At 45.0% G+C, this 27,727-nt stretch overlaps 2 protein-coding genes across 16 annotated transcripts in view; one reads left to right on the plus strand and one right to left on the minus strand.

Annotated features, from left to right (window-relative positions):
• Nucleotides 1-27,727, plus strand: part of LOC121594452 (glutamate-gated chloride channel) — a 123,201-nt gene that overhangs the window by 22,505 nt on the left and 72,969 nt on the right. The gene's annotated exons all lie outside the window — the stretch shown is intronic.
• LOC121594451 lies at nt 19,797-26,618 on the minus strand. Its single transcript, XM_041917702.1, has 2 exons — nt 22,600-26,618; nt 19,797-21,006 (listed from the first exon to the last, which is right to left on the minus strand). Exons 1-2 carry the CDS (start codon nt 25,621-25,623, stop codon nt 20,383-20,385), a joined length of 3,648 nt encoding a protein of 1,215 aa, XP_041773636.1. The 5' UTR covers nt 25,624-26,618; the 3' UTR covers nt 19,797-20,382.

Here is a 27,727-nt window from a genome sequence, read left to right on the forward strand (position 1 = left end):
GGAAGGCGAAAGACATTCCGCTCTGGACAGGATGGACAGGCGTAACCCGTCCCGTATCTGCTGTCAGCTGTCCCAGCACTTTGACGCAGCATAAATCACACCAGTGTGGCACAAAAACGCGCCGGTGTGGTATGGCGTATGGTGTGTGGGAGAACGGAACGTGTCTTCCAGAAAAATATGACCTCATACGTGCAATCCATCCAGGCCGAAAATTTGTCAGCGGGGAAGCTCGCTTAATGAGGACAAGGATGGAAAAATGTTCTCCCCCTGCTCCTGCTTAAAGCAAACCATGTACACACACTCACACAAAGAACCGAATGACCGTACATGAATCACATCCATGTTCGAGGCTGGATGTTTCAAGGGGTAAGTTTCCGAAGTTGCGAAGCAGCCGTGTTGGGAGACGATGAGAAAAAATGATGCGATTAAATGAGTCTGGCATAGCGGTGGCACAGAACACGAACAGGAAGCAGCGACAAAAACTGGACGACGGAAATAAAACAAAAAACCCACTGGCCAGCATGGACAGCATGGCATGATGGACGAGAATGAGCAGCGTAAGGAAGTGCGCTCGAATAGGTACAGCGTCTATATTACGTTGTTCATTATCTCTCGTGATGGTGGTGGGAGCGCTAAATTGAACGAGAATCGCCCCGAAAAGCGAAAGGAGTAAGACAATAATGGCCAGCGCTTTTGTTCCGTTCCGTGGTTCCGAAGCATTCCGGTAAAAGTTAATTTCACAACCATTTTGTTTCGCTTGAAGAATGCCGGCAGGCTAACTTTGATGTAGCACGCTGTTGCTTTAAGCTATTCCCTAGCTTTTATTGGAGAAAATGACATGAATTTACTCTCCCTCTCTCTCTTTGTTAACTTCTTGCTGCACTTCAAGCCTATTTAGCCTATTATTCAGTGGGAAATAGTTCATGAAACTAAATTCTTGTAGAAGCATCTGTTCGCAAACCATCCAGTTGTTAGAATACATTGCTCTTGCATTCCTAAAAGAATTGTGATACGGTGTTCATCAATTTTATCTGTGAGATACGGTATTTCCAAGGCATCTCACCATAAATAAAATTCTTTTCTTGATTAAAAAGTCCCATTCAAACGGCCAACATGTGTACGATGCAAGTACGCTGCTCTTTTTTCATGATTCCCAGTTGCTCTACAGCTGCACCATATCATAAAAAAGGGATAACATAAATTGTTTCTACATTGTTCCGTTCTCCCTCAGCCCATGAATGTCAACTCGGGCAGGCTCTGCATACAAGATAACAAGTAGCGTGCCTTACTCAAGTATAGAGAAGCAAACGGGTGGCGGAAAGCATGAAGAAAAAAAACAATGCAAGAAAACGAGACAATTACCATAAAAGTTCTATGTGTGCTTTCCCCCTCCCCCTTCCTACTAGAAGCTGGACAATGTTTAGTCCAATTAAATTAAATGCATATCATATCGTGCTGGTAATAATTTTGCTCCTGACGGAACACAAAGAGTCTGCAGAAAAAGGAAGGACATATTTTGTTTGTTGCTGCTGTCAGTTGACAGTGCAGGACACTGGCGCACGGCATACGTCTCTCGTTTGCTGCATCATACACATACACACACTCACAAACACATTGTTTATCCGCAAGGTCGGCTACAATTATGGGGCCGTTCGAAATTCAAGGCTAGCAGATAGTGGCGTATTATTTTTATCCCTTTCCCGAAAAGGTCACAGCGAGTTCGCGGCGGCACCAAACTCCCATTTGTAGCGTTGTGGGCCTGCCCTGTCCTTCCAATTGCTAGCCAAACGCACCCGGGTGAACTCCATTATAACGGTGGTGAGCGAATGAAAGCTTCTCGTTTCGATATTTATTATTAATTACACCCCGTCGCCATGTGTTGCGGTGCATTTCTGTGATTGGATTACGGTCCGAGGCGCTGCTTTGCTGCACACAGGTGTTCCCGGCGCTCTCTCTCTCTATGTTGTGTGTGCTGTTGTTAATTTGCATTTATGGCCACCTGCAGCGATGCATGTTGGCCTCGGACCACTCTCCATATCTCGCTCCAGATCCGGGCGTTTATGGATGGAGGCTTTCTAGCATTCCACAACCCCGTTGTGCTCTCCGTGCCCAGGTTTCTTGCTCGAGTGCGCATAATAATCAGCATGTAGAGCTTACTATGCAACCCTACGATTAAGCACACGCATAGCTTCACATGCAAGGAGGGAAAAAATTGAATTATTTCGATCAAGCTCCTTCGCCTTTGCAGCCAACATGTTTCTTCTCCCTTGCTGCACAAAACCCGTTCCCCGTTTTGTGGACGACCACCGGTACAGCGAGTCTGAAATCGAAAGAACAAGGTACTGAACAACAGGATATTGTGCCTTCTTCAGCGTCTGGCTTTACATTCGTACGCTTTCATTTTCCGTTGCAAAACGAACCGGCTACGGGGTCGTGTGTGTATTATTTCGCCTCGTTCGTTCGTTTTTGTGCCCCCCACACTGTTATGGTACGATAACACGAACTAATCGTAAATTTTAGCTGCACCGGTTTGTACAGCAGCAAGAACAACCCCCGGCTATGCTAAGCTTTCGCTCCGTAGCACGCCGGAGCTTGTAGAAGCAGAAAACAAAAAAGAATCTCAACCCCAACTCCATACCTAAATTAGAACAGAAGCCCCGGTTAGGACAAGAAATCCTTAGCTTTAGTTTTTTTTCGTCCTGATCTATGCTCCAACACCATCTCCTTCTTTTACTCATGACACAGTTCAAAGTTCGTGAAGCGGGGTGGAAAAGTCACCGAGTAATAATAATTTCTTACCCCGTCTGTTATTCCCCCTAGTTTTTGTTCGTTTTTTTTTGCGAAAAAAGGTAAGCCTCGATGCAGTTTAGCCACTGAATCCTGTTGAGGTTGAGCGTTAGGCTGGATTACGCGTCGACCACATTGCATGCAACCCCGACGGGTCGGATTTACTAACGACCTAACCTTGCCCAAGTCACAACGGTAGGCAGAAAGCGAGCATCCATTCTGATTCGGTTTGGTTTTGATGCACTGTGAGCGGCTGGGAACAAGCAACGAAAAAGGTCCCGTAAGAACAATCGTGTACTCGATGGAGCCAACCACTGCAGCAGTCCTGGTGCTGTGTGTCTGGAGGTTTTCTTTTTCCTTACGTTTTTGTTTTTTGGTTGCTCTAAGTGCGGTCCCCAAAAATCAATACTGCCTACAACGACGATGGCGCCGTGAAAAGGAGCCACTGTTTCGAAACGTGCCCTTAGTATATTTGCAAACCAATGCGGTTGACCTGAGCTGGAGAAAGGGCAGCAGATTGAAATTGGTTTGGTTAGGTTTCTATGTTTGCGTTTGTTAAAAAAATAGTATTATGAAACTAGTATACCGGTAAATGATATACCTATAAGTATTGAATCCTTTACAACAATTGAGGGACTTGCTTTGATAAAACTTTCCTCTAAAACCGTTTAATCTTCTACTCATTCTAAACTGAGAATCATTTTGCACCGTAGTACAAACCCATTATTAGCTGGTGACATTGACATACTCACCACTGCAGGATTTATGCGAGCAATGGCTAGAACTATTACTTTCATTTCACATGCAATTGTTTGGCTCGTTTTTACCCCCGCGCGCCTCTCTAGCAGGGTTGAGGTTATTTAAAGCGCCCGCAGGTAACACAACTACCCTGTGTCGTTTGAGGGCTGTTTGTACGAGGTGCAGCTTGCGTGTTTGCCTTGACCTTGTTCCAAATAGTTGCAGAAAAAGAAAAAAAAAATACACCAGTAGGAACATTAAACGAAGCCAAAACTGTGCGACATAAAAGAAAGTGTACGCGCCTTGAAGCGGTGACAAGTGCGGTAGTTTGATTTAAATGCAATCCTATCACGCTTTTTAGGGCAGAAGTTTCGCAATTTGAAGCATTAGATGCTATGTTGCGTCTAATTGTTTGATATTAATACAAATTGTTAGTTCTAAGGATCCTAATGTGATTTTTATATACCTCCTTTAATCCTCTTGAATCTCTTGAGTTTTGTTAGAATATTCGGCGTATTTCATTATTTTATTTGAAAACAATCATTCTTAATCATCGTTTTACCTGCTGAAGAGTACTTCAAACAGCGGAAAGTGTCTTTGCCAGTTCATTCGTTAAATATTTCACGCAAATAGCTTGCAAGGAATATTCTTTTTAAATTAAAAGAGCTAAATCCCAAAACCAAAGAGTCAAACATAAAAGCTTCCATGTAATAATCTGCACAAAAATTCCCCTGCCGAGGATAACTTAGAGCAAGCAGGGAAACGAAGAAACAAAAAAAGCTCCTTACAAAAGTGCAATATAACGAGCGCTGCTCCGGCTCGACAATCCATCATTTAGAGCACCGAAATGGGACCGGTTACGCCCTTTTCTCCCCTCCCCAATTTCGGTGCGAGCTAGAAATTACATTCCTACTGGGAGCTGGATTTAAGATGGAAGTATGTCCGCGTTTGCGTTTTTAGAATTATGATTATGATCCCTTCCCACTGTTCGTGGCCTTGCTGCCTCTGTACCCACACTGCTCGGGGTTCGTTGCTTTTCGTTTTTAATGCGCTACATTGCTTAACATCCTTTTTTGGTGCGTTCCGTCGAGGGTTGTTAAAATTTTACACCCCACCAGTATGGCGGGACGTGCCGGAACCGTGTGGATTTGTTTCAGCCCGTAAGGCGCTTCACTATCTTTCCAAAAAGTGTATGGTTAAGAAAGCAATTTAACGTTAGAAGATATTGTTTAAACAATTATAATGTTTAGTTAGATCTTATATCATCTTCAAGGGCGTTAAATTAGCCTTAACAATTATTTCCCTGTCAATACACACGTTTTAAATTGCACCTCTAAACGGTGTCCAAGTGTTGTCCTCTTCTTCACCACCAATTCAATTAAACTTTCTCCAAATGATTTATTTACACGCCCGCTTAATGGTTGTCCTTTTTTTGCTGGCTCCACGATCTTAAATCTTTATCAATGCTCATCCGTTCCGTAGTTGAAGTCGCATCTTTAAGCGTGATTTATAAACTTTTCAAATTTACCACCACCACCACCAGGCGCTTTTTTGCGGTCTTGCAAAAAGTTTGCGGTTGTCCTAATCAAAAACCGTCCCTTGCTTCTGTTGTGGTAGGGGAAAACTTTCCTCCCAGATGTCTTTAAAACTGTGCAAAGAAAAGCTTCAAAATCAAGCTCGTTAGCTGGGTTTGCGCTAATTCCGTGCTTGAGACTGACATGAAGAACGTGTCCATTAAAGAAATAAAAAAAATACATGGAAAGAGCCTGGCAATTCGATGAAAATCTTAAGGAAGGATGGGACATAAAATGGAAAACATGGTGCAAAATTCTACGAAAATTAAGAGGCAAACCAAAAGGGTCCCAGCGAAATAAAACAAAAACAACTTCAAGTACACTTCCTTTACCGAGGATACCAAGGGTTTGGGTCATCAAACGCTGCTTTTTGCTTAGATTTTATTTTCCATTATGATTTTCCTACAAACTCTCTCTCTCTCTCTCTCTCTCTCTCTCTCTCTCTAAAAACGTTCGACTGTTACAAACGCTCAACCGGCAGCCGGACGAGCACTTTCAGACGCAGTGCACGAAATAATAAAACAAACCATCAGAACACCGTCGGTATGGGACGAAAGTGCTCTAGGGCTGAGTGGCGCTACATAAAAGTCCTTTCTTGCACCGGGGGTATTAGATTTGCTCGATCCCCTCTCTTCCCGGTTGGGAGTGATGAACAGGAACCGGATCAACAACCCCCCAGGATCCCTGCTTCTCAGTTCTATTGCTGTGCAACACGGTAAAACCCCCGCTGACAATATGGCCAGACACTGGCACTCTCCCGCTACAACGGGCATAACGGTATAATGAAATATATACAAAAGCTTCCTCATTCATATTTTAACCATTGCCTGTGGATCCCTGCCCGCCCACGGGCGGTTCTTGTTATATTTTGTCTCGGTGGGTCGGTGCTAAAAACCTTCGAATGAAAACTTCGTTTGTTCTAGAAGGCAACTACAACACTCACAAACCGCTCCCTGGCAGACAGACGGAAGATATCATAGCGGTGAGAATGAACAGGGTGGCGGGGCTTGAAAGATGATTTGCCAACATCCCCCTCCGGAAGGATGAAGAAGCGCATTGCCTGTGCTACTCTTGTAAGGGACGCGCATCACTTCCATTTTTTTGCATTCCTTTCAATTGCGTTAAGGAAGACGTGTGCTAGCGTACACGCTCACCCGGCCTAGTGAGTATTGCACATTACAACGACCCAGACGACACCGACACACGACAAGCGGACATGCTTGCCGATCCCCCAATTCACAAACGCAAACGTGGGCTCACGTTTCGGGCGGCCCGAAAAGTGGCGGCCTGTTCTTTGTTCTACCAGGCGACAACATTGCCTAACGCTGTATGGAGCGATGTTCGGCAGAGATACGCCCGAAATATGTGACACCGATGTGCCGGACACGAAAACCATCTCAGCCCGGCAACCACGGCACGGGGCGGCGCCATAGGCGGAGTAAAGTTGAATGTGCAAACATTATTATCTTTCCCATCGTCCCTTTTGGCAGGGGGACGGGTTGTTGCGAGACTTGCTGGGGAGCTGAACCGAGGAGAGGTCCTTTTCAAAGCACCGTTCCCAACTCCTCCAGAATACGCCAGGATGTTCCGAGCCGAAACGCTTCCTCCTTCAAGTGTTCACACCTTGGCCAAGCGGACTGGAACCCAAGACCGGACCGGTGGAAGATCGCTCGCTTTTTAATGATGAATTGTTAGACAACACGTCGAAGGCCCACATTCCTGGGCTTCTGGGAAGGGTCCCGAACGTTGGGCAAATAATTATGGGCACCGTACCACATTTTCATCCCCGGTCCATCCCGACGACGGTGCGCTGCGACGGTGTCTGTTCTCTGTCCGTTTTGCACGTCCGATCCGTCGGACAATCACTTCCAATTTGAAGCGTTCGCTCCACTGGCACACGGTTGCGATGCACCATCTTCTTTGCCGTAATTACGAGCCTACTCGTGTGATGAACACACAGGCGGAAAGGCCGGTAGATGAGCAACAGGGAAGTTGGAACGAGAGGCGGACATTTATGAAGAACCTCGGTTGCTCGTGAAGAACTTTTGAGAGTAATTACCGGGGCAGTGTTTACATTGGGCCGGATCCCTGCTGGATCCTGGATAACGGCGTTGTTTTACTCTTGTGGGCGAAGGGAAGAAACGTTGCTCTAGATATACTTTTTCTCTCTTCCTTGATCGTCCTTTAAGCACGGTACCTTGCTTCTTCGACGCTGGCTCCTGCTCTGTGTGTCTCGTGTATCTGATTTATTCGACCCCGCACGCGCCCCACTGTACCACATGGATCCATTAACGAAGGCTTTTTGTCTGTTTGCTCCATTTTTTTGTGCATTTTCTTTTTCATTCCCAGATGCACAACACCGCACCGCAACTGCAGAGCATTTGTTTCGGTAAGATAGCCAAGCGTGACACTTTCCGCGCGTTGCTTTATGTGTGGTTTTCGTCCTCTTATGGCTGGCGAAGGTTTTTGCTTTCGAAACGGGGGTTTTTTTAACGAGCGTAATCACACTGTGTTGCGTGTAATTGCAAAACTTTGGTAAATTATTATCCTATGCCCGGGGAGATAGTTTGCATAAAAAGCATACCACTGTTTTGCATACTGTACGGCGGTGGTTAGCTTTCTTTTGTATTGTAATGAATTTTGGCAAAGTCCTTTATTTGACTTGGTTTATAGTGAACAAAATGGACTCGTTTAGATTTGAATCCGTCCTCTACAGACTAATGTGGTTTTGAATGTCTCCTTCGTGGATGATGGATGTAAGGAAACAAAAATATTATAAAAACGAAGTAAATGTTTCCTTGTTTTCGGTACGCTTTCCGCTTGTGCATGAGTTAGGATCGTTATTAAATCCAGGTTCTACGTACGTTTCTGAGACATTTAGCCAAATTTGATGTTATTTGAAAGGCACATGTGAAAAATAAAAGCTGACAATAATGTCGAGCTATATAAGCTGGACATTGAAATCAGATCAATGTCTTACATTTGTACGGTTTCAGTGAGCTGATGGCATTGAACTTCCAAGTTTTTCAATCAGTGGGCTTATCTCAAGGACAATGTTCGGTTCCTTTAGTTCCACAGCTCTCATCGTGAAGCAACTCAACCACTGCTGAACATTTTGGCCTAAAACTATAATTTGGTGCCTACATCATCATATTAACCAACTATCTCTAACCACAAATCCTCCATCCAACGAAAGCCAGCAGCATTAAAAAAGCCCCCGTACACCCTGCCGTACACCTGTTGCTATCAAAACCGCACGTCCAAACTTTCAACACATGACACGCGTGATAAGTGATGGCCAAAGCAAACACACAGCAGCAACAAAAATGCTAATGCCTCATAGAAATGTTCAAACAAAGTGTACCCTATTTTCTATAGCGCATATTTCGATAGACATACACACGGCCCCACACTTTCAACCTGATGTCTGCCATGCGTCGCGACACATGATTGATGGTAAGGAAGCAATAAGTCAGGCATGACACTGCTATGCCTACATGTGTGGATGGACCTCGAGCTCCGAGAGGAGTAGTGCGCATTTTCTTGGAACTTGCTTCCCAAACCCGAACTGGAAAGCTGCACGTGTTCCCTCCGGTGTCGCCTGGTCTCAATTTTCCCTTCTGTCAATTTCATCTTCACGCATGACAAGACCAAAAGTGACAAATGTTGTGGCCAGCGTTGGGGGCTGGGTAACCCCGACCGATCAGCATCGGGTGAGGGCGAATGATGAATAGGTCGTTCGGGAGGTCGGGTGGCTGGTGCCATTTATCATCTTTGCTTTATTGTTTGGTTAAATAATTGCGCAATTGGAAGAAGAAGTGCTCGAACGATTTGGGTGACAAATTGATATTGAAAGCTTTGAAACAATTTTGAATTTAAATCGTATTGGTTTTTTATTTCTGTATCGATCTTTTAGCGAGAATAATTAAAACTGAGAAATCCGTCATTTGCATATCATACACCATTATCCCCGATACCATTACCGTCATAAAAATAATCTTCCAATTTCCGACCCGTACAAAGTAATCCTAATTGCCAAAGAAACGTAACGAAACGTGCTCATCGGCGTCTCATCGGCTCTGGATATTCAATTATTGAGCATTCTTAATACCTGTCCATCGTTTCGGTGTGGCTCGTCCATTGGCGATGGACGGAGCCATCACATTCTTGCCCTAGATTATTCATGGACATCGATAATTCTCTTTCGAACTGCGTCAGTTCCAGATAAAATCGTTCCATCGTTCCATTTAGCGAACGGTTCACTTCGGTGTCGTAACTTCGGGCGAAATTTAAATTCCGTACGAAACTTTAGCTCCGTAGGCTAAATATGGTTCCCGGTATGCTTCGGGCACTCGGGAGCGGTGTGCGTTACAGGACGTTGCACAGGAGCGCTTTAAGTTGTCGTTCGCAGGGCGTCATGATGGCTACCGACGCCTTCAACGCTTCGCCGGAGTCAACTTTTATCGTATCGTTTGAAGCGTCTGTAGCGGATGGCAATTAAGTTTTATGGATAGCTTAAATTATTAATCCGTACAGGTACAGGGTTTTTCCGTGCCTGGGGGAAGAAATCTGGTTGTGTAGTGTTATGAGTGGTTCCTTGCAAGAAATCGATTAAATCTCTTAACACGAGACTCATGTGCCAGATGACAATGGAAAATATGGTTTCTCCGTTATGAGCTATAAGAAGCATAAAACTGAGATTACTTTCTGTTAAGCTTATACCCTGACCAATCCCATGGTACAGTCGTCAAACCGCACGTCTTAATATCATGCCCGTTATGAGTTCAAGCCCCGTATGGACCGTTTCCTCCAATACGTAGGACTGGCTATCTATTAAGTCATCGAGAGTCAATTCCGTTCGTTTACAAGTTCGTTCGTGGTAGAGCCAGGCCTTTACCGGCAACGGTTGTTACGCCAAAGAAGAAGAAGAAGCTTATACTCTGTTCATAAATTTAGTAATCGGACGATCAAACAAAAAATCAATTTCTTTAAATGAACAATTTTTCGATTTTGTTCGATTTTTATCACATTGAATCGACTATTTTTGGTCAAAACCCCTAAAAAAAAAAAGAACAGAGTAGAAGCAATTTCTGAAATTGTTACCATGCTCACGTAACGTCCAAAGGCCGCATACATGACCACATACGCAGCTCACTTCTGCCGGTCGACCATGGGAATACATCCATTCGCATGACGCTGCAGGCTGCCACTTGGATAGAGCCTTTATTTTTCATTTCCATTCGTCAGTCGTTTGACTCCGATTTGGCCCGGGTCTGTTGCCGTTGCGCCAGCCAGTCCCTCGATGTCAACTGCCTGACTGCAGGCCCATTTTGTTTTCGGTGCCACGGTACCAAGCAGAAAGGAAGCTTGTGCTTCATCTTGCCACAAGCCTGGCTTGTTGGTCGGTATTGAAACGTAAACTCAACTGCAGTACACGATGGCAAGGGAGCAGTAGAAGCCTCGAACCGAACGACCAGGCTGCTCCATCGTACGACAATCGTGACAGCCACTTCATCATTGTGGAGCAGCGTTCCGTTTCGCGCCGGATCTGTGGTGCTGTGTCTGGCTCTGCACGTCTGCACATTTTTACAAACTGTCTGCCACACAAATGGCCACGGTCACCGACTATTTTGCCGGCAGCAAATCGACCATTTTACCACCATCGCTCGGTTCGTTCCCATGCAGAGGATGTACGGCACGCAAAATGTGTGTGTGTGTGTGTGTGTGTTACTTACGGCAGGTTTTCGATCCGGAAGTTTGCAAAGAAGTAGCGGAATTTTTCCTCATATTTTCTTGTGTTTCTTTGTGTGTTTATGAGCAGTAGTTCCTTCGCGAAACCGAAAGGAATGGTGAACTAGATACAAAGAGCAAAATAAATGTAGAAATGTTTGCCTCACTAACGCCAGTATGACAGTGAGTGATGAAATGGAATTTTGACAATGCAAAAAGAAGAGAAAACACGGAACCTGCATCGCCGTTAGCAGCCGCTGGACGCATGACCGATGGAAGGGTAGGATGTTGTTGGATGGGTAAGATAGTTTTGTGGGATTTTCAAACGCATGTCAGTTCTGCTAAACAAGGCGTAATGTTACGGAGAAAAACTGGGTTATGTTGAACTACTTCACGCACGAAATAATTTTAAGAAAGCGGTTTCATGCTGCTATAACACAGCTGGAAACTTTCTTCCCTTCTTAAAGCTCTAAAAGCTTACTTTTAATCTCTCACCGAAATACTTCAACTGAACCCTTCAAAAATATGATGATCCAACAATTTAATAGATCGTAATTAACAATACACCTCTTGCCATTCCTATCCGATGTACCATAGTCCTGCAGCCATCTTGTAGCTTTGCGGAATGAAATAATTCAACTTGATTTACAAGAAACACTGCCCCGGCGCCATCTTCACGGATTTTTGATTGATTTGTGACCGTTCCGTGCTTCGACCTCGCGCGACAGAGCCAACATGGCGCACGAAAAGTGGCGCGCTCGCGTCGTATCGAGTTTCTTTAAAAGAAGAAAAAACGGCCAAAACAAAACAAACTCACTCACCGAAACCCTCCCCCCTCTCTTTTACTCGGAACACTCAACACACCTTGGCGTAGGGAGGAAAGCAGCGGCAAAGGAAAGCCGGTCGCATAATGTCAAACTTCTCGCTCGATATCGCACGCAAATATGTCATCAAAGACGAGGGGAGATCCTTTTTGCTGGCAGGGTAAGTGGAGGGTGAGGTCAGGAATTTTGCTCTGAAATAAGAGACGATGAAACGAATCAGCTTGCCGCGTAGAAAGAAAAGGTAAGGCAGCTGGCAAAGCAGAGAAAGAGACAGCTTGAGTGGGGAAAGCTTTTTCCCCGAGACATAACGGCCACCGACGTGGGCAGGTGAATTTCAATCGATCGAAACTACTGCCTCGGAAAATGTGATACCTTTACATGTACTCTCACTCACCCACACCCATAGGGATCCTTCAGGTTTGTAGATGTAGCGGAAAAATGTGTTCCACGCCGTGCACGCCGTAAAGTATGCGAAAAGGTGCGTTTCTTTTCCGCTTCGCTCTTGGTTTTTTTTCTTACACGCCTATTGCTTTCCACCCTGATATCCCACCGTGGAGTCGGTGGCGGTTAAAGCGGCTGGATATAGTGCTTCCGTCAGTCCGACGGTTGCTCGCGCGTGTGTGTCTAAATTCTTCAAATTCTTTGCCGCTAACCTGCCCGCTTTCTATTCCTTTCAAGAACGATGCCCCACAACACAGCGGCACAGGAGGTTGCCCACAGTCAATAGTTTTCCACTGAACTTGTAGCCCCGATGAGCGGGCGCGGCCGAAGGTCACTCGTGTGAGGCTTCTCGTCAGCGCTGACTCACACGCAGTATCTCATCGGTGTGTGTGTGTTTGTGTGTGGATTTGTTGCTGAAGGTACCTCAAGCCAAACTCAAGCAGTGCAAAGGAGGACGGTGATACTGCCTCTTCGCTCTCCAGTAGCATGACGACAGCTCGGTGGCGACATTGCGATGGCGAATTGCTTTCGGTAAAAGCCAAAGGGTACCGGGACCGGACCACCAGTGGACGTGGTTCCGGACGCCTGACGTACGTGTGTACCAACATGTAAGCTGGCTATTAATACATTCGCCTCTTTTTTGCTTCACACACACACACACACTCATTGGCAAATAACACCCAAAAGGGGTAAAGGTCGTGCGAGGGGCACATAAGGATATTCTCGCACGACAGCGCACAGTCCGTTAATATTTCTGTCACTTGGTCTGCGTACACTCTTGGGCCGGGGTGTACCGGGGAACCGGTTTGGTGTCATATTGGATTATGATGTTCGTCGCTTATTGCGCGCCGCACCGTTAGAGGGGGAGGGAAGTATTGGGGCGAGGTGATTGATCGGATCAATAACATCTTTTGCCCTTGCACTTGGGGTTTCTCACTTGCTCTCTTTTGTGCTCGTGTTGAAATGGTTAAACGAAATCCTATTATTGCTCAACATGGCACTATTTTTGTTGTCCGATTTTGTTTGCTTCTTTCACCTCAACCACACACACCAAGTAGTACCACCACCAAGCTCCATTACACATTGAAAACACTCTTTATTCGAGCTGTTTCCTTTGTACGTCGTTGTGTTTATCGTTGTTGTTGCTTTTGCTTTTTGATGCTTTTTTTTTGGAAAGTAATTACTTCTGTTGCGTGTACAACATGCAATTCCCCCGGGAGTGGGAAGGGTACGCGCTGCCAGCAGGAAACCGTTGCTCCTAATTTTTCCTCCCCTGCACAGTTCGTCACTTTCATCAATCTCCTAGGCTATGGCTGCTCAGGTCGTTCCTCCTTACTCTGTCTCTCTCTCTCTCTCCTTCTTACATCATTAAACCTACCTAGCCTAGATGAATGATTTATGAGCACTAACACCGAACGAGCTTTGCTTGCATCTAGAAGCTATCGGTAGTTGGAAGGGGCGAAAAAGCAGTTCGTTGTGAAGCAGTGGCCAATTTCTGGTCCATGAACGAAACGAAACGGTGAATGAACCGTAGGATTGAGTGGAAATGCTTTCTACTTGCGTCTTGGAGCACTGGGCTAGTAAGATAGTGGTACGATTTTGTTGCGAAGCTGCGAAAAAAATGAAAGAAATTCTAGATTAAAGATTTATTGATTGGTATAAAACAAGTGTTATCCTTTAAAGTGTGTTACAGCAAAATCTCTTCAACTGCAATACTAAATTAAGTTCATCGAGTTTGCTCTTAGAAGTTTTCCAGTTCTAGGTAGCCGTGGCAGAAAAGTCTTGAACAATACTCGACATGAGTTTGATAATGCTACTGTGGGATTTTACTGATTAAATATTAAGCTTACGATGTTGAGTTGATTAGAGAACCAATGTTTAAATAAGCATCAGCAGCTCAGTTGAACTTCAAACTCTTTTTCACGTTTGAACACTGTTTAAATGCTTCCAACAATTATTTATTTGGACTCGAAAGCGGTACAAGGCTCTTTGTGAGGCACAGCGAAAGCTTCTACGTTATTATGCATGGTTCATTTGCGTCCGATATCATAACGTACCTCTGTTCGAAAATGGCAGTAATTGCTAGCATGTGGGGCAGAAACTGTCTATGCTTTAAGGCATTAGAATCATTTTAGAACGTTACAAATTGAACAGTATTTCATATTAATAACGGCACGACGAAAGCCCACCAGCCTCCGGCTGAACCCGGCGAGCTTTTAAATTATGAACAAAGCGACCGTCCCGCGTTCACTGGGTCCGGCATTCATAAAAAAAAACACTTGAGTGCAGCCATCATTCCGGCGTTGGCTCCATTCCCATCGATCATCACAGATCGTTCGACGTGTGTCGGTGTGTGTGTGTGTGGGGGGAAATGTGTTCGGAAAAGTTTATGAAGGCATCCGGCAAGCCCGAAACACCCCGCCGTGGCACACCATCGGGAAGGGAAGCAGAATCGGGGAAACAGATCGGTATGACATATCCTTTCAGTTTTGCCGTTCACCTTTTTCGGGGGCATGAATAAATTACTTCGCTATTTATGACGATTCCATTCCACGCGTAAAACCTGATGCGCGCCCCGCACAGTGGGGGTTGGGCTGGGAGGTTGAAATTTCACTCACACACAAAGGGATAATGGCGCGTACTCATCGGGGTCAGTACATCAAAACTCAAAGCACAGGAGAGCAGCAAACTGTTCAATAAATCGTTACGTCCTTTTTGGGATTGCGTTGTTTTTCCCGCTTTTTTACTCTTTTGCGCTACCTCATGGGGCGAAATGTGGAATGTTGATGTTCGAAGCAGAAAAGCAAAAACCTGCCGGGGGAAGCGAATTTCCAGGTGCGTCTCGCAACGGCCTATGTCGCATTCTTCCCTAGAATGGACTAATGTAGAAGGGTGTAAATGGTGAAATCTAAAATATCATCACCGAAGGAGCGCGTCACCTTGTGCGCTGTGTGCCGCATGTCCGCAGCCCTGTCGCATACGGCCGGCACCATAAAAATAGACACAGGTTTGTGCGCCCGAGCTCCGAAATGTCCTTTTTCCAGCGCCGTCTAAAATCCGAAACCGTCATTTTCAATTCATTCCACCGGTGTTTGTGTAGACCCTCCCGCGGTGCCACATCGCCGCAAACGGAGCGATCGTAAAATCGTCCGCTCACCAACAACATCAACAACAACCACCACCATCACCACCAAGAGTTGTTGCGTTTTGTGGATGTGTGTGTGTCTGTGTGGTCGCTTCCAGAACGTTGCGGCACAAACTGTGCACACTGGAAATAGCCTTGCCTGCGATTGGTTATATAGGTCGATAAATATAACGGCCAGTGCGGTCGGCCAATCGATAAATGACATAAAATATTCAACCCCACATGTGTCGGGGTTGCTGTTCGGTTTCAAACTCCCTAAGGAGTTAGGTTCTCGGACGGTTTTTTTTTTTGTCGCTGTTTTGTTTTTTTTCTCCCTCTTTTCGATTAAATCCACCGTTGAGTCCTGCGGTTGAAGAACAAAACCGCCCCGCAGCAGGAAGTCTACATGTTGGCAAATGGGGAACTCGAAACACGGGGCAGGTGGGGAATGCAGGGATTTGGGAAATCGTTGAATCAGCTAATTCATCTGTCCGGTGTGGTTTTAAACCAATCAGTCGTTTAGAAAACAAGGGAAGAACAGGATGATTGGCTTGATCGAATTTCAGAAAAAGCAATTAACTTATGCTGATGATGCATGCTTCTGTCTTCCCTTTTTAACGTTGAAATAAAGCATGCCTACATTTTTCATGCCATGGATTACGATGATAAACATAAAAAGACATATTTAATTCAAAGACCTAAGCAAAGTTGAAACAGGATTTGCTGCTCCCTTGCTGAGGATGAACCCAGCATTTTTCAATCAATGCCCCTTTGCCATCAAAGCGATGCTTTTTTCACCATTTTTTTTAAATCACAACAAGCCCTAAACGAATTCTACCCTCCAATCCCGTACCGTAAACCATTAAAGTTTATTATTCGATAATTGATTGCATTTTTCATGGGTGGTACGCCCAGCGCCCTAAACAAACCTGAGCTCAGGCCCGGGGCGGACGGGCAGACGTTGATTGATGGACGTAATTTGTCTTCCTTGCCGATGAGTTATGGCAAGCTAATTATTTGTTGGATTGCTTCCGGAATCGAATGCTTCTCCGCACGCTGACCGAGCTGCACAAAAAGGGCAACCTTTTCCGGGTTCATTTCTCACACTCGTTCGATGCGGATTACCGAACTCCGGAACGCTGAAGCGCAATCAAAATTCAACTCATACACAATTTATTTCAATAAAAAATAAACCTCCCGATTCCAAATCAACGAGCACTGGGGAGGGGTTGTATATGTAGGTGTGTGTATGTGTGTGTGTGTGTGTGTGTGTGTGTGTGTGTGTGTGTGTGTTGTGTGTGTGTGTGTGTGTGTGTGTGTGTGTGTGTGTGTGTGTGTGTGTGTGTGTGTGTGTGTGTGTGTGTGTGTGTGTGTGTGTGTGTGTGTGTGTGTGTGTGTGTGTGTGTGTGTGTGTGTGTTTCTATACGTTGCAACCTGGATCGAGCAAATCCACCACTGGACCGGCGCAGTTGATTGCGAAGTACTAAATAAAATTGAACAAACAAAACATAGCGTACTACCTCATCCCCATGCACTACTGCTCGTTGCTTCTTATCTCCGATCAGTTGGTCCCTTTTCTAGATAGGGAGAGCTTCGGAGTGGATCGGGAAAGCAGCCACTTCCTTGTCGATGCGAATCCGTCCGCCTGCACGTGGCAAGCGAAACGGTGGAATAATAAACTTGTAACGATTCATGAATATTAATTAAGTCACATCGAATGGAAATGAAGCGTAACTGAATCAGTGCGCCCAGGGTGGCGCTCTCTAACGTCCTGGAATGGTGCCATCTTTTTTTTTTGCTTTTCAATTCGTTTTTTTCTTCTTTCTTCTTTTCCTAAAGCCATCCTTTGGCATCGGTGCAAGATTAAATATGAAGCAGAAAAGAGGGAGAGGAGGAACTAACGAACGGAGTGATCGTGGCTCCGGGTGGCGACGCTTGCGACAGCGAGCAGTATTTATTTTGCCCGGTGCGCGAGCGCGGAGTGAAAGCATTAAAATACATGACCCGCGGTGGACGTTGTTGTAGAAACATTACTAACGGCTCATGAATATTGTCACGATCGGGTGGCAAATGGGAAACCGATAATCAATTAATTTGAAATGCGCAAGCAACACAGCACAACATTAAGGAGAGTGGGTTTTAATCGTTGCGAAGGTTATACGCAGCCGATCGAATTGTTAATGTGCAATCTACAAGTCGCTTGTTCGAGTGAAAGAAAACATTAAAAAGTATACGATGTATTGAATATTGTCTGCCCTCTTGGCCATATTTGCAATAGGAGGTCGTCAGGAGGTATGTTAAGAAAATCAATTCTACATTTATGAAAATCTCTATCTGTGTACGATATAGGGTTTTTCATGAGTTCTCGTAAATTAACTTTGTGTGATCGAAATTAGACTCAAAAGCACCTTTTTTGGACAGTTATATGGGGAATTCAATAGAGTCCAATTTTCGTCACATAAAGCTCAATAAATAGTCAAGAAAGTGCCTCAAAAATATGAAAATCCCTGGAAAACTCTATGATGGAACTCAAATTTCAATTCAAGTATAATGATCCTTGTAATTGGCAATTCCAATAAAAGAAAAGAGACTTCCATAACCAAACAACAACAAACAAGTAAATCACTCACGAAAATAATGCATAGAATTACACGCTTGATCGACTTTCAACCCAACCCATGTGAAAAAATTGCTAAAGTAAACACAAAGAATAACATACTGAGGAAAAGAATATGCTCAGCGAAGAAAAATTTCATTACTGAACTGCTTTCAACAAACGATGCTTTAGACGTGGCTTTTCTTTTCCCCTTGATGCCAAGTAATTTCTTCCCAGAAACGAAACTTTTGCCTCACACACACACAATCTTCCAACATCCAAAGATCGAAAACCAAAGCATCAAACCAAAAAGTCTCCCCGTCCGGTAGGGGAAAAGATTCCCCGAAGCTTCGTTTAATCTACTGCACGACAAATTAAGTCTCGCTTCGACCCGGTATTGATCCAGTCTTCAGCGGGCTACGCAAACGCTACATAACCACACGCTTACCAGAGCGCCCTTCAAAGCCGCACTGGCTCTTGGCTGCCATGCGTGTGTGTTTGTGTACGGTTTGGTTGGCTAGTTTCTGTGTTTCTTACCCAACCGATCCTGTCGAGCGAGAAGTTCGAACCTTTTCCGAACGCCGCTACAGACTCCGAGCCTTGTGGGGCTACAAATTTAGCGTAATGCTACAAATTCCCCAGAAAAAGACGTCTTATAAATTAAAGAATCAGTCGACTCTCTCGATAGCAGTTCGAGATAGCTTTTGGGTTCCTCCATACTGTAGCTCCTATTTGCTTGTAATAAATCGGAACGGGACGAGTTTTCCTTCTAGCCAGCCTTCGGTGACTTGACGGTGTGGCGGAGGGATGTCAAATATGAAATCCTGTTTGAAAGTCCGCACGGCCAAGTTTTGGTGTCGGTTGGATCGGACGCGTCGGAACGGGGCGAAGAAACTTTTTCACTCCATCCTACCGCTCTTGATCACCACTCGAGTGTGTGTGTGTATGTCGGAGTGTTGGCCATCGAACTTGATGCAAAGTTTTACCGCATCGAAGATTAAAACTTTTTATTATGCTCCGGACGAGACTTCCAGCGGCGGCGCGATTAACGCTTGTTTCCATGTGCGTCCAGCCGGAAAGCCAGGAAGTTGGGCTTACAGAAATTAAAACTGTGTCTCATTGACAATCCACCGCAGTTCTTGCTGTGGGGCATTACGAACATGCAGGCTGCAAAATTGTGACAAGCAAATTGGGTGGTGGATAAGTTGGTCGATTGCAGATAATAAGCATAATGTCAGTTCGTTAACAAGCTGATTGCAGTGCGCTTCACTCGAAGGGGGTGTGATAGACTTTGCAGGACAGTTTTAATAGAGGTTTTCCTATCGGGAGAGCACAATTAAAAATTAAATTTTGAAGTTTTTCGAGTTTAAATATCCAAACATGAACTCAACGCATGGATTGCTGTAAAATCACAAAACCATCTACCTGCAATGCCCGTTCCGGTAGTATCTTTAAACGTTAACTGCTATAGTGTCCTTATTTCCGCCAAGCGTCATGCCATTCTTAGCTGTCACACCTTCAGAAACATTTCATTATTCATAATTCTGTTCCGCCCTTTACTTTCCGCATAATCTTCCTTTTCTGCGCACCAGCTTATGCGTGCGTGTGTGATTGATGAAAAAGGCAAAACCTCCGGCTCGCTTTACGCTGCAGCCGCAGCAGCGCTAAGCCACCCACTTGACAGTAATCGTTGAAAAGTACCATCGCCAGACAGCTCCCTTTTATAGTAGCAAAACTGTTGAAGACTGCAATTCTCCGTCCGCAGCTCCACTGGACACTCCCATGATTCTTGAGCTGCTGAAAAAAGATTAACCGAGGAAAGCGCTTTTGAGCGGGCTATCATTGCTTGCTGCTCCTCCCGTACGTGCGTGTGTGGATTGTGGGCCGCCTTGTGCTAAAGCTTCCCAGCAAAGAAGCGGAGCTTATTGTGTCACGCGTGATGCAGACTTACTGTGCTGTGAGCACGATCTCTTACTGTTGCGGCCGAGGGGCTCCGCCGGGCGAAGGTTCCGGCTCCTACGGCTACAACGGGGAATTCTCCAAGCCTTTCAGCTAGTGCTCCTCGCTGCCTCGGGAGTCTATGCAACAGAAAGGGGGATCGTTCCTTGAGATTCGGATTATTTCGGATGTTATGAAATGAAGCTCTTAACACTTTGGCTTATCGTTCGAATCTGATTTGGCTCCAGCTTGAGCCGCCTTTATATACCAAAATTTTCACAATTTTTCTGCACGATACTAACCCAAAATTCTACGCCTTTCCTCCCACTCCCATTCCCGTTTGTCCCCAACTCCCATCGCGCTCCCGGTTTCCATTGTCACTCCCGGCGACATCTGTTCGCACCGGCGATTCCAGAAATTCCGCATCGATCAATCCATCGAGCAATCCTTTGTGTAGACGGTACCGGTGCTGCGCGTGCTGGTAGCGACGTTCATCGTGGGGGGTACGGCAGGCGTTTCGTGGAAATTCACCGATCTTGTGTCTTTTCATTTTTTATTTTTTATTCTGCATGCACTTCGCACGCAACATTCTCCCCCACGTAATTCACAGGTGGGGATTACGCTTCTTGCTTAGTTGGTCGAAGTGCTTGGTGGGTTATTTTCCAACAACTGTTTTGCCCAATGACATGGGGCGATCTTTGTCTTCTTGCGAGGAGGCTTCGTTTCATTGTTGTCATTGTTAGGCTGAAGCGGTCTGATTCGATGTGTGCCCTGGTGTTGCTGAGATGTTGTGTGGAGAAGCAAATGTTCTTTTTGCTCTATATTTAATACGGCAACTCGGACAGCTGGCCGTTTTAATATGTTTTCTCCCACTTTTACTTCCACTGATCGTACTTGCCCATCCGGGGCCATATTCGCTTTCATAATTCTTCCTTTGATCCACTTTCCCGGAGGTGCGTTGTCATCAAACAGCACGACTATGTCTCCCACCTTTATGGGTTCTACGTGGTTAGTCCACTTATTTCGGCGTATTAGTGTTGGAAGATATTCTTTTTTCCAACGGTCCCAGAATATCTTTGAGTAATGCTGTGTGAGTTTGTACTGTTGCCTGTTTGCTGCCGAGGTTTCGTTCACTACTGGTGGTATATGGCTGCCATTTCGTCCAATAAGAAAATGAAATGGTGTGAGTATTTCGTCTTCTTCATTTTCCAGCGGTATGTGTGTTAAGGGCCGGGAATTAAGCATTGCCTCGATTTCAATTAAAGTGGCACGAAGTGTCTCTGGAGTCGGGTGTCGGTGACTCCATTCAGTAAACATGTGCCGCAATCCTTTCTTGATATTTTGTATTTGCCGCTCCCATGCTCCACCAAAATGGGGGGCGGAAGGGGGATTGAAGTGCCATTTTATTTCGTACTTGAGCGCCGATTCATGTCCCATGCGCTTGTCGATTTCTGTTACTAATTCTCTTAATTCGCGCTCCGCACCAACAAAATTTTTTCCGTTATCGCTATACATGTTGCATATTTTTCCTCGGCGATTTTGGAAATTCTTCAGGCATACCATAAAACTGTCTGTGTCTAGCTTCTCGGCTAGTTCTATATGAACTGCTCTGGTATTCATGCACGAGAAGATAGCACCCCATCGTTTTTCCAACGATCTTTTTACTTGTACTTCGATAGGTCCAAAATAGTCGATCCCTGTATTATAAAACGGTGGTGTGTATGGGTGAGCTCTAAATTCTGGGAGAGGTGCCATAAAGGGGGCTACTGGTGCAGCGGTTTGTAGAATGCACCTTTGGCAACATTTCTTTATGTTCTTTAGGACTGCTCGCAAATTCACTATCCAATATTCTTGTCGAATTGCGCCGATAACTACGTTGTCGGCCTGATGCAAATAACGTTCATGGAAATTTCTCACTAACAATTTTACCAATCTTGGTTTCTGTGGCAGTATGATTGGCGTGCGTGTACCTTGGGGAAGCGCGCTGATGTTTTCCAATCTTCCACGGGAACGCATGATGCCATCGGAGTCTAAAAATGGTGATAGCTTGTTTAAAGGGCTTTGCTTTGGTACTGGTTGCCCTTTAGTGAGAGTCGCCATTTCTTCGGGAAATCCTTCCCATTGAGCACTGCGATACATTCCATTTCGGACTAATTGGACGTCATCAGGCTGAATGGAACGTGTAAATGCTGAGCGATTTCTAATAAAATCGGCAAACTTTTTCAGAATTGTTAGATGTTTTAACAATCTAGGCCACGAAGAATAATTCTCGACTGGTATAGCTGTTTCTGCGTGTTGGTGTACAGCTACTACGCGGCATTCTTCATTCGTTTCTACGATCTCTTTGTGTGGCCAATCTGATTCGTCGTTTCTTAAAAACGAAGGTCCATTTACCCAAATCCAATCATTTGGATATGGTTTTGTTGCAATGTCTGCTGGATTTTCTCGAGATGGAACCCATCTCCATTGGTCGGCTCGAGATGATTCTAAAATTTCGCCCACACGATGAGCAACAAATTGTGCGTATTTACGTCGATTTTTGAGCCAACTCAATACTACTTCTGAATCACCCCAGTATGTTATGTGTTTTACGAATAGGCGAAGTTCTTTTCTTATACTTTCGGTTAGACGTACACCTAGAACCGCAGCCTGTAACTTCAGCCTAGGAATGGACAATGGATTAATTGGCGCCACGCGTGCCTTTCCGGCCACAAGATTAATAAATACTGTTCCTTCTCTTGATACAGTGCGGGCGTAAACGCAAGCAACAAATGCGTTCTCAGAAGCGTCTACGAAAGTATGCAATTCTAGCGGATCATTCAAGGATTTCACCAATTGCCTCGGAATTCGTATGTTTTCGGCACTCTTTACTACGCGTAGACATTCTTCCCATTTCTCTTGTAATTCATCTGGAATGGTGGAGTCCCAATCCTTCGTTATAACATGAAGTTCTCTCATTAAAATTCTGCCAGCTATTGTTACGTGGCTTATTAAGCCCAGCGGATCGTAAACACTCATGACACAACTAAGAACTTCTCTCATTGTTGGCCTGTCTTTTGTTACTTTGTTCATTTTGACTTGAAACCCAAAATGATCGATCGTTGAGTTCCAATGAACACCAAGTATCTTCTCGTAGTCTTGGCCCTTTTCTTCGATTTGTACTGAAGTTGTTTTTTGTTGTACACGATCTTGAGGAATTGTTTTCAGTAACTCCCCCCGGTTTGAGGTAAAATTTCTTATGTGAAAATCAGCAGCTTTGTGTACCTCAATTACTTGTCTCACTGTTTCAATTGCATCTTCCATTGTGAAAAAACTATCGAGATAGTCGTCAACATAATGTTGCCGAACTATTGGGTCTACTGCCAGAGGGTGTGTTTCGGCGTGGGCAGCTGCGTTGGTATTCTTTACTACTTGTGCGCATGCAGGCAAACAAGTCGCGCCAAATGTCATGACTTGCATGACGTACACATCGGGACACCGGTTTTCACAATCTCGCCACAGAATACGCTGAGAGTCCTGATCTTCTTCCCGTATTCTTACTCGGTGGAACATCTCTTGGATGTCCCCTGTGACGCAGATGTTGCCTTCTCGAAAACGTAGCAAGACACCGAAAAGTGAAGCCATTTCGTCAGGGCCAGATAGTAATTGGGAGTTCAGCGAAATGTGATTGACTTCAGCAGCCGCGTCAAACACCAATCGTGGTTTCGGTATCGGTTTGTTTCGGTTGACTACAACGAAATGCGGTAGATAGAAAGTTTTTGGTGTTGCAATAGCAACCTGGCTTGGCGTCAACTTTCTCAGATAACCCTTCTGTATGTAATCTGCAAATGTGTTCTTTGCCCAAACTTGCAGCTCTCTATTCTTATTCAACTGCTTTTCCAAACTTACTAGGCGTTTCAGTGCGTTTGGATAGCTATTTGGGAAGTGTGCCACTTCTGGTTTCCACAACAGTCCCACTTGATAATATCCATCCTTTTTCTCTAGTGTCTTTTCTAGAATTTTATTCGCTTGCTCTATCTCTTTGGGCACAAGAGGTTTTGTCACTTTCACTCCAAAGTCTTCCGTACTGAAGTATTGTTGGATCATTCTATTCATTATTTCCTCGTTTTTGTGTACCATGAAATGATCCGATCTTGTTGCCGGTTGTGTGTACTCATTTCCGAATATTATCCATCCGAGTTTTGTTTTGATAGCCATCGGTTCTTCTGGACGGCCCATTCTGCGGTCTAATGGCATGATAAGGTGGCTGTGACTTAAGCCGATGAGGATGGTAGGGTAAGCGTTTGTAAATGATTCTATTTTAATGCCTTTCAGGTGTGGGTAAAGAGCAAGTAATCTATTGGTGTCTATTGTTTGTTGTGGTAGTTGTAGATTTTTAACGGTTCGCACCTCTTTCAATAGGAATTCTTTTCCTTGATCATTTACAATCGTAAGTTGCACTCGACGACTGGTGTCTTGTTCTACCGTTAGATTTTGGGTCCACGTCATTGTTAATGGATCTTGCCGGCCTTGTAAACCTAACTTGTTTGCCAAATCTTCCTCCATCAGTGTTAGTGACGATCCAGCGTCCAAGAAAGCAAACGTTTTCATAGCCACTGACCCATTGCGTACGGTTATCGGAACGATCTGGTAGTAGACACGTACGTCGTTATAGTGATAATATATTGGCTGGGGCACTTCATGTAACAGAGGATGATGCCGCCGAATACATCCCTGCACACTACATACTTTGGACAATGGGCAGTTTCTTTGGACATGCTCGCTGGAGAGGAGACATGTGAAACACAGATGGTGTTGTGTGGTGAATGCAATTCGGTCACTAATGTTTTTCTGTAAAAAGTTTTCACACTCTGGCAACGTATGTTGTCCTTTGCACAAGCGACAAACTGTGTGCAAGTTTTGAGCAATGTTCATTTGCTGGGAATTTCCTGGTGGTTTGCGATTGTGATATTTGTGAACATTTACCTTGTTCTGTGGTCGCTCTGTTCTTTTTGGCAGACTTCGCAATGCCTTCGATATTTGGTGCATCCAATCGTTGAACTGGTCAAGCGTTACTTCGGAATTAGCTGCCTCTAGACTGGCTTTGTGCTGTGCCCAATTCAGTTGTTTATCGATCGAAAGTTTTGCCAACAATTCATCGATGAGTCGAGGATCATTCAAATAAGATCTTTTTCCTAAAATCTTTATATTTGTAACTAGGTTATCAAGAGCGTCAGAAAGCTCCATTATTTTCATTTGTCCTTCGACCTTTATTTTCACCACATCTTTCAATAGCTCTTTGTATACTTGGTCCGCTCTTCCAAATTGTTCTTCTAAACGAGCCATGATGGCCGGAACGTTCTGCGGATCCAAGAGTAAGGCACGCACTGCTTTTTCGGCTTCTCCCTTAACAAATCGTTGCAAACGATTCAAGTTTTCTAGCTTGCTAAAACCTGCTTCAATTGTTGTGTCTTCAAATGTCTTTTTGAAATGTGGCCAGTCTTGTGGTTTCCCATCAAATTCTGGAAGGTTTACTAATGTGGTTTTCTTGATATGGCGGCTGGCTTCCAAACTATTGTTCTGTAATACCATGGCGAGTTCTAGTATGGCTTGATCTGGTGTGCTTTTCTTTTCTTCTTGTTGGTATTGGATTTTGATATCTTGGCATTTCATGCACAACCATTCTTCTTCTGCGGTTGGTACCGCCGATAATTTGGCGCAGGCCAGGTGAAAATATCGATCGCATTCTTCACACTTAACAAACGGACTATCACCGTTTGGTTCGGTACATAGGCGACATGCGCCGTTTTTGTTCTCAACAAAGTAATTGCTCTTCTTGTTAGCCATTTTTACGACAATTCTACGACTGACAGTCGTATGACAAAACAACATAAATTGATGCGGCTGGACACTCGGGACCACGGCGCACTTTAACGACGCGGATGGCTGGACACTCTGGCCAGAAGCACGGACTTAGCTCTTTTTTCCAATCCGGTCCAATGACAGAAGGACGTATGACAAATAACATAAATTGATGCGGCTGGACACTCGGGACCACGGCGCACTTCAATGACGCGGATGGCTGGACACTCTGGCCAGAAGCACGGACTTAGCTTTTTATTCCAATCCGGTCCAATGATGATGATGTGACGACGTCACGGATGGGCTGGACACTTCGGTTCCAGAAGCACACTCTGGGCTCGACCCTTCCGGTGCGGCTGGACACTCGGGACCACGGCGCACTTGGTAACACGGAGCACGGTAGCTACACGGCTCGTCCACTCCGGTCTAGCAACGACGCGACGACACTATCTTACGGTGAGGCTCTCCTCTCTGGAGCCACCAATGTTGCGGCCGAGGGGCTCCGCCGGGCGAAGGTTCCGGCTCCTACGGCTACAACGGGGAATTCTCCAAGCCTTTCAGCTAGTGCTCCTCGCTGCCTCGGGAGTCTATGCAACAGAAAGGGGGATCGTTCCTTGAGATTCGGATTATTTCGGATGTTATGAAATGAAGCTCTTAACACTTTGGCTTATCGTTCGAATCTGATTTGGCTCCAGCTTGAGCCGCCTTTATATACCAAAATTTTCACAATTTTTCTGCACGATACTAACCCAAAATTCTACGCCTTTCCTCCCACTCCCATTCCCGTTTGTCCCCAACTCCCATCGCGCTCCCGGTTTCCATTGTCACTCCCGGCGACATCTGTTCGCACCGGCGATTCCAGAAATTCCGCATCGATCAATCCATCGAGCAATCCTTTGTGTAGACGGTACCGGTGCTGCGCGTGCTGGTAGCGACGTTCATCGTGGGGGGTACGGCAGGCGTTTCGTGGAAATTCACCGATCTTGTGTCTTTTCATTTTTTATTTTTTATTCTGCATGCACTTCGCACGCAACACTTACTGCAGGTTGGATGGCTTTAGCTGAATTACGAGGTAGACAGCTTAATTGTGTTTCTCCAGCGTACCGAGAAATTCATTAGCGAAAGCAAAACGTGTTATTGAAAAGCTTCCTTTTAAAAGGTCTAATGAGTTCTATCGAAACATTGTTATACGGAAATGCTAGAAAACAACGTTTAAAGTTAGAATGAACAAATCAGTGAAATGTGAAATGTTAAAAAGCTCTTTTTCTATGCAATTCATTTGCGCTCATGGGAATTATAGAAACGTGCAAAAGGTTTTAAAATCCAAAGCAAAACTGCTCCAATTGCACCTTCTCTAAGTGGGTTTGAAACTTACTTTTTCAACAGTCCCTGTTGTGAGTTTAAGTTTAAAATCATTACCAAGTACCAAAACCACTCAGTGCTTGACCCGAATTTCTCTAACTCATCGCCTTCCATCGAAAGGGGGAAACGTACGCCGAAATCCCTTTGGGAACTACTCAAGGGAAAAGAACGGATGTTCAATATTCTCCAACTCACCGGTTCGTCTATGGATGGAATAGTACAAAAACACTGTTCATGTCCTTGACTCTGTTGCTGTTAAACTCCGATACAAAACAAAGACTTTGACAAAAGTGTGCACCGCGCCTGTAAGACTGTTTCGGAACTGATATGATTGATAAAGATGGAATATCTTTTCGGCTTAGAAAACAACAACAGCCCGATGACTTCGCAAGAAATCCCACCGTGCATTAATCCCCACAAACCGTTGAAAAGGCAAAACATACAGGTGAATATGTGTGTATGTGTGTGTGAGTGTGTCTTCTGCGCTCTGTTCGGTTTGTAAAACATGCTTTCTTTCCGCCCGTGTCACGCACGGTGGCGCGTAGAGCGGAAGAGTGTAACAGGGAAAAGCACAAGGGATAAACAACCACTCACTGTCAACTGAAGAGCTCCGGTCGGTTGGTCGGTTGGCTTGCCGTTGTCCCAGGCTGTCCCAGGCTGTTCCTCTACCAGCCGCTGACACGTTCTAGTTGGTCGAGAGGGGGTTTATATCTTATCCCACTCGATCTTTCGAGCTGCTTTCAAGATTTAAACGAAGAGCCTCGTTAAATAG

This window comes from Anopheles merus, chromosome 2L (genome assembly GCF_017562075.2).
Source record: "Anopheles merus strain MAF chromosome 2L, AmerM5.1, whole genome shotgun sequence".
In the NCBI taxonomy this organism is placed as follows: Eukaryota; Metazoa; Arthropoda; class Insecta; order Diptera; family Culicidae; genus Anopheles; species Anopheles merus.

Excerpts from the sequence above, each read along its gene's own strand:
- LOC121594451 (XM_041917702.1), bottom strand. The coding sequence starts at position 25,623 with ATGTTGTTTTGTCATACGACTGTCAGTCGTAGAATTGTCGTAAAAATG. Across the intron at positions 21,007-22,599 it reads AGAGTGCCGAAAACATACGA|ATCGAGGCAATGCTTAATTC; the intron begins ATTCCGAGGCAA and ends ACTTTAATTGAA.